The 7,382-nt window shown below is 39.6% G+C and overlaps 1 protein-coding gene across 2 annotated transcripts; it reads left to right on the forward strand.

The window, feature by feature from the left end:
- Positions 1-2,739: 2,739 nt before the first annotated feature.
- Positions 2,740-5,680, forward strand: LOC125761404 (UPF0692 protein CG33108). Of its 2 annotated transcripts, none has more exons than XM_049422494.1 (4): positions 2,740-3,006; positions 3,457-4,011; positions 4,114-4,210; positions 4,278-5,680. In XM_049422494.1, exons 1-4 carry the CDS (start codon positions 2,867-2,869, stop codon positions 4,497-4,499), a joined length of 1,014 nt encoding a protein of 337 aa, XP_049278451.1. In that variant the 5' UTR covers positions 2,740-2,866; the 3' UTR covers positions 4,500-5,680. The 2 variants fall into 2 exon arrangements, with proteins under 2 accessions (XP_049278451.1, XP_049278452.1); XM_049422495.1 differs by having other exon boundaries at positions 2,894-3,006; positions 3,221-4,011.
- Positions 5,681-7,382: the final 1,702 nt, after the last annotated feature.

Here is a 7,382-nt window from a genome sequence, read left to right on the forward strand (position 1 = left end):
CGAACGGTCAGGCATCGGCATCCCAATAAAAGGCCATAACCGTAGAAGTCAACTGCAAAATAGGCACCTTCCGATTGTTTACCGTTTTGCTGCACCTGCGTTTTCTAATGTCCGCCGGCGACACTTTGCTATTCCGGGACCTATTCTCGGCGACTTTTTGGGGCCGGCGTTTCGCCAGCCTTCAGCCCATTGTTAGGTTTCTGTAGAATGACTGTGTGTGTGTTTGTGTTTTTTTTTGTTTCTATCCAACTTTGGATGGAAAAAAGAATGAAAAGACACGCCACGGGTTTTGAAACATCCGGTACAGTATTCGGGGAACGAGAGATGGCACTTTTAACAAACGCACAAAATCCATTCACCCGATGTTGTCGAGGGCTGTGGTTTTATTTCAGTTCTCCATTTCTTTTTTTTCATTTTTAACGGCTTACGGCTTTCTTTTTGTTACAGTATGTCAGTTTTTTTTCTAGGGAAATGGTGGTCCAGAATTTCTGATAAACTTTGTAGATTCTGATTCTGAAACTTCGTGTCACCGATGCTGACCGGACAGGCAGTACCTGAGGTCATCGATGTATGCACACGCATCAGAGTATGCAACTTTGCGCGTGATCGTTATACCGAACGACATTTGCAACATGGGAGGAATCCATGTACTTTCAAAAACCTTCACAAACCACAACGAAAAATAAAACAAAAAAAATGGAGCGAAAGTCTGCCCCAAAATGAACAGGAACGCAAGGAAGACTAAGTGACCGGTTCGATTTTACGTTTCACTGAACGGTGGCAGCTGAGTTAGTTTGTGCCCGTGAGGGTACTATCAACCATACACCATGTCGCAGGTGAGATGAATGTTGCATCCTTCGGGGTGTACTTTTATGTTATTGGTGTACGTAGAGGATGAGAGTGTGTTTCGGGTTTTTTTTTGTTTTTGTGTGTCATACTCACGACCAAACTTTTGTTTCATTCCTTTCGGCTAGTAATCATTCCGGTTGTGTTTTTGTTTTGTTTTTATTTTGTTTGTTCATTGAACTTTATGTTTTTTTTTCTCTCTAGTTTTCACTACGGGAGTTGTGTTCCTGGTACATAGCTTTGGTTTTACTCACTACTTCAAGAATGATCCTGTTTGTGTTAAAGCAGCTGAATCGCTGATTTATTCATTAGTACTTTTCAAATTTGTTTTTTTTTTGAATTGGTTGAAATAAGTTTCTTTTCACTCAAATAGTGCTTTAAATAAAAAATGAATTAAAAATAAGAAAAAAATTTAAAACAATCTAAAAATTTGAAAATTTCCTAAGGCTATAGCCTTAGTTTTTTTTTTGGGGGGAAATTTAGCAAAATTTTATAAATTAATTTATTTTAATGCGAATTGGTTGAAAAAAGTTTCTGTTCACTCACATAATTTTTTAAATAAAAAAAATAGAAAATAATAAAAAAAATTAAAAAAGCTAAAAATTTGAAAATTTCCGAAGGTCTTAGCTTATTTCTTGGAAAATTTAGCAAAATTTTAAAAAATGTTTATTTTAATGCGAGTTAGTTGAAGTAAGTTTCATTTCTCTCAAATAATGCTTTAAAAAAAACATTAACAAAAAATAATAAAAAACATTAAAACAATCTTTATATTTGAAAATTTCCTAAGGCTATATTTAGCCTTAGCTTTTTTTGCGAAATTTAGCAAAATTTTATAAATTAATTTATTTTAATGCGAATTGGTTGAAATAAGTTTCTTTTCACTTAAATAATGCTTTAAATAAAAAATGGATAAACAATTATAAAAAAATATAAAAATTATAAAAATTTGAAAATTTTATAAGGCTCATTATTGCACCAAGTTTTGCCTATAACTCGGTCGGTATCCAACGAATCGCCAATCTTTATCCTGTGGTCGATAGATGGCACCAATGGCTACATTTTCTTCTTGGACGGAAATGCCCTCAGATGTCTGTGCCAGAAGTTATTCGAGGAACCAAGTTCCTTACCCTGTTTGAGAAAATGTAAAATTTTCCTCATTTTTGCGCCAAGTTTTGCCTATAACTCGGTCGGTATCCAAAGGATCGCCAATCTTTAACCTGTGGTCGATAGATGGCACCAATGGCTACATTTTCTTCTTGGACGGCCATGCCCTCAGATGTCTGTGCCAGAAGTTATGCGAGGAACCAAGTTCCTTACCGTGTTTGAGAAAATGTAAAATTTTCCTCATTTTTGAGTAATTAGCAAAATTTATAAATGTGATATATTTTAATGGGAATTTGTTGCAATAAGTTTCTTTTCGTTCAAATAATACTTTAAATTAAAAAAAGAATCAAAAATCAGAAAAAAAAAATTTAAAAAATTTCTTCTCGAAAATTTCATAAGGCTTACCCCTTGCCATTTTTTTGAGAAAATTTGGAAAAAAATTTAAATTGATTTATTTTAATGCCAATTGGTTCAAATAAGTTTCTTTTCACTCAAATAATGCTTTAAATTAAAAAAAGAATAAAAAATCAGAAAAAATAAAAAAATTATAAAAATTTGAAAATTTCCCAAGGCGCGTTCGCAAACGCAACAATTGCTAAGCATGTGACGGGCTTACATATTACAGACCCGACGTTACATGGGTTACATCAATATGAAATGTTTCTTTTGAAAAATGAAATCTTTCAGAGAAATGTCGCTGTTAAATTTCAACCTTCTCCCTCGTTTCGCCCCATACACTTTGTGATGAATTAAAAATTAGACCAAAACTAATTACACGTTCGTTACCCAATTTTAACGATCTTATAAGATGTTTTTGAGGAACATTTTGTACAACATTTTACAAACTTTAAAATAAAATCCTAAACCTATATTCACGAAATGTCCTCAAGATTGTCCAGCGGTTATCCCTTAGTTCATGGATTGTTTACCTTTTTTTCGAAGAGCCAAATCTATTTTTGACAATTCTTTGTTTCTTTCCGTTTATTTTCCCAGCTCGCAGCTGTTTTGCTATCACAGTAGCTATTCTTCCGTTCTACTTTTTGCGGTCGCCCTCAGGTGAGAAAAGCGCTCCTTGGTAATCAAATATCCAACTTCCTGCATCTGCTTGCCCTTGACTCCGTAGTTCCAAAAAAACTGCAAAACACACACTCACCCAGTTCCCACCTATCCCGTCGATTGTTTCACCCATTGTACCCGTTCTAACTGTGTTTGCATTCTCAATTCTTCTATTCCGCGCTCGGTTAAAACTGAAAATAAAACTGCCCCACAGCGCACAACCGACACCGCCGTTTGTCCTTGATCTTCCTTTTTTTTTGTTGGCGGGTACTGGCGCAACCCAGCATCCCCACAACAAAGGGATATCGCCCCAAAACACCGTTCCCTTTTTTCCCCCCCAGCTCACCCCTACACACACACACACGCACCCTTTTCACTCTGTCCACCCGTGCAACAAACCTTCCCCGGGGGTGCCCGGAGAGTGCCACACTGCTACTAAATGTCGAACAGCACTCCTTCGCCTCCTCGAGCGCCACCGCCACCACCACCACCGTCTCCTGCGCCGCCACAGCCCACCCTGCCCAAGACGCCCCTGTCCGAACTCAACCTGGATGTGCTCAATAACAGCAACAACCGTATCGGTAAACCGTACCATAATGTGATTCTTTCGTCCGGTGAATGTGTCTGGGCGATGCAGTACCCCGAGATACAGAAGGCCTGCTTTCTGAACCGCGTCTGCCAGTACGCGCCGCCACGCGAACTGCGCCTACAGAACGTGGAACCGATACTGCAAAATGGACCCACCTGTGGATTGACCGCGCTGAGCATGATCTTCGATGGGGCACCGTCGGCAACGGCACTGTTGGAGCTGGCCGTTGCACGCGGGTACTCGAACAATGGCGAAATGTTTAGTGCCCGCCAGCTGAACGAACTGTTCGAACAGGTGCTGGAGGAAAACCGTCATCTGGTCGAGTATAAGCCCGTCACCCACACGCTGGTCGGTGGTTGGATGGATGATCCGAACATTCAAATCAAGCTGCGCCTCGGAGCCATGTTTCTTGTACCGTATCCTTTTCCCAAAAAAAGAGAAAAAAAACATTTGTTTGTCCCTTTTATGCCAATTTAACTTTGTAGCAAAATCCTTTCCTTAACCGATACGAATCGCAGTTACGATCCGGACAAGACCCATACGCCCTGCCTTAACAAAGGACACCGTGCCCATTGGGCACTCGTTGTCGGGTATCTTATCGATCAGTTTGGCGACGTAAGTATAGCGTCCCCGAATCCGTTCAAAATGCATTCTACAATCGTTTCGTTTTACGCTTTTTCAGTTCTACGTGTTTGCACGACATGGAAAAACGAAAAACCTCGCCTTATGGTCACTGCGGGACCTTTCCCGAAGCAATGGGAATCTAGTCGAATTCTGCCAACCGGTAGGACATCCTAACGAAACCTTCATCCTGCCCGAGGGTGGCATGGGTGGATGCAACGGATTGCGGTGTAAATTCATCATGATCGAACATTATAAGGCTAAAAACGAAATCGTACTTTGACGCAACCGGATGAAAGCGAACGAAGCAAAGCCCGCCGTCTGTCCGCATAAATCATGTGGAATTTTGCCACATCCAGCTACATCCTTCTTGGCTTGTTTTCCGTTATATCCCGGGCATACAGCTCCGTATGGTCCAATATTCTTCCCACATTAGCTAAAAGATATTTATTTACGTTCACCGGAGAGATGCAACTATTTATTGAACTTTATTTATCTTTATTTTACTCATAGCTTTATTTTCGGGTTTCCGTTTTTTGGCTATATATATATATATATATTTATGTATATGTATATAATTTATTTTAAAACATGCATAAAACAGTATTGAGATATTTGTTGCCCTTCTTTTTCCACCTTTCTCTTTCTCTCTCTTTTTCTGTCTCACTGCTTTGTGTTTCTGATTTATTATCCTTCCATCGGGCGTATTATTTCGAACCGATCGAATTTGCGCTACCGTTCAGGAATCCTTCTTGCACGTTTCACACCACCCACTAACAATCAGCAAATAGAAGAAATGTGTGCAAAAAACTTACACACATCTCTCTGACCGGACGTTCGCCTGTCCCCTGAAGATGATGTCTATCTATTATTGGCCCGGAGTGTGTAAAGGATTCTTTCAAATTTGCCTATCCTTGCAAACACGCCAGCAAATGTTGTTGTTTTTGTTTTACTGTATTTAGTTTTCGCTAGTTTCACATTTATTGCGCTTATTGTTTTCCGTTTCCATTCACGGTAATGGGTTGGGACGCGGGGGAGAAGGGGACAAGGGGGCGATTATGATTTGAGTAAGTTTAGCGGTTTAATGGGTATGTGTGATTAATATGTTAGCGATGTTCTTTTTTCTCCTTCGTTTGATGGTTGCTTTATTACGTGTATATGATGCTTGCCATTCGGGTATGGAGTTTACATATTGATTCAATGCCATGCCAATATATAGATAAGTGTGCGTGTGTGTGTGCTTGATGTGTGATGCATTCAGGGATAAACTAATAACACTCGCAAAACACGATGGACAGAGAAACCCTATTAGGAGAGAACGAGCTGTATGTAGAATGCTTTTATACCAGGGAAGAAACAAAAAACGCACATATCCTTTTGATATACAGAGAATGTAGTGGTTTATAAACGATTTTTAATACATGATATTGATCGGATGAAAATAAAAGGATTCTTACAACTCAATAGTATCCCCTGTTTTGTTACTTTAACAGAAGGAAGAAAAAGGAACAGTTAATGCTCCAACAATTCGGACCGGTTTGAAATAATTGTGCTATAAATATGGGTCCACAATATGGCCGCTCCTTGAAGCTACTATACACTAACGCTAGAGGACAGGTAAAACACTGCGCGAAGGGAGAGTTCTAGTAAATAGCGTGCTTGCTAGACGGGAACGGGTTTACATCGTTGAACGGAATAAAGCCTACAGAACATTAAACCTAGTCGGTAGTAAGTGCGCAACTACTACACATCAAGTAACGATCAATCTGGCCACATCGGATAGAAAGGTGGTAGGTATGTTGAGGCGAAACATCTGAGTCGCATTTTAAGCGTGTGTATTATAGTGAGAAGATCAGCTAGATCGGTCCGTCAATACCCCGGGGCATGTACGCATACGGAAGCTGCATAACAGCTTGTTGACAGCGCAGAACAATTTTGTCCTTGCGCTACCCTCAAGATGGCGGAGATAGCTTACAGGACAGCTGGTACAATCCGCTCCGGAAAAAAAACAACAGGATTCGTATTACGTACAAATGTACCTGATACTTCCTACGGGGCTGGCATAATCGTTGCCATCTACTACATGATCTACACCGATAGAAAGATGAGAGCTAATAAGAGTAGCAGTATTAGCGTTGCCTCCACACTCGTATCCTGGTAAGCTAAACTACACTGTCTAAGCTTTTGTTTTGTGTTTGTTTTGCTTCGAAATGGCGATTTCATGATTTGATGTAGTACATTGTTTATGGTTTAGATTGTTTTCTTTTCCTCTTTCTCTCTCTTTTTCTATCTTCCTTAGTAATCTCCCACATTAGTTTTCCACAGCCATAAGTAAGGACAAACGCTTACGTTCGTTTGTCTTGGGTTTCTGTGCACCGCACGCTCGCGTTGGGAGCGTGCGTGCGTGTTTTGTCCTTTCATTCAAGGGATATGTGTCAGTGCAGTGTTTTTTTTTTGGGGGGGTTGGGGGATGTGTTTATGCGCAAAGGAAGTAAGAAGCCCCGGATAAGCACTTCCTGCTATAAATCCTGCTTCAGCTTATCCCAGAGAGCTAGAAACATTTTACCTTACCGCTGGTGCCGCAAGGTTTTTTGCGATGTATCGTCAATATCACGAGCATACATTTCAATTCTTCTGTGTTGTGCCAATTTGCTCTCTAAATGCTTCGATATTTATCCTTACGACGAATATCCTGCACCGTCCGCTGTATGTATGTATTGGTTTGTTTGTTTTTTCCTCTTCTTGTGTCGTTGCGTTTTTTGCTTACTTTGTATACATACATTTTTTTTTTTATTTCTCTTCCCAATCACTAGCTTCCATTGTGTTTTTTTTGCTCTTCCCATTTAAAGTCGTATAAAATACTTTACAACACTTTGTAGTTTTTTTTGCCCAACTTGCAATTTCCACTACGTAAAATGACTGTTCTCAACTTACTGTTGTAGCTTTTTTTCTATACTAAGACATTTACTGAATGCACAAGAAATTTGCACACAATACACAATCCATCCTTTGAGCTACTTACGATCTGCTGCTGTTGCTGCTGCTGCTGTGCTCACAGAATAAATAGACGTTCAGTTTCATGGGTAAACTGCAATTCATTAAATCCTGGTAATTTGTTTTTTCTTTTCTTTATCTCTCAGCATTTATGAATTGGCCTATTGATACG

Source organism: Anopheles funestus, chromosome 2RL, assembly GCF_943734845.2.
Source record: "Anopheles funestus chromosome 2RL, idAnoFuneDA-416_04, whole genome shotgun sequence".
In the NCBI taxonomy this organism is placed as follows: Eukaryota; Metazoa; Arthropoda; class Insecta; order Diptera; family Culicidae; genus Anopheles; species Anopheles funestus.

Bases quoted from the DNA above. Each gene is read 5' to 3' on its own strand.
- LOC125761404 (XM_049422494.1), top strand. From the start codon at position 2,867: ATGGATTGTTTACCTTTTTTTCGAAGAGCCAAATCTATTTTTGACAAT. The intron at 3,007-3,456 runs GTGAGAAAAGCG...AATGTCGAACAG, and splicing joins CTTTTTGCGGTCGCCCTCAG to CACTCCTTCGCCTCCTCGAG. The intron at 4,012-4,113 runs GTATCCTTTTCC...TACGAATCGCAG, and splicing joins GGAGCCATGTTTCTTGTACC to TTACGATCCGGACAAGACCC.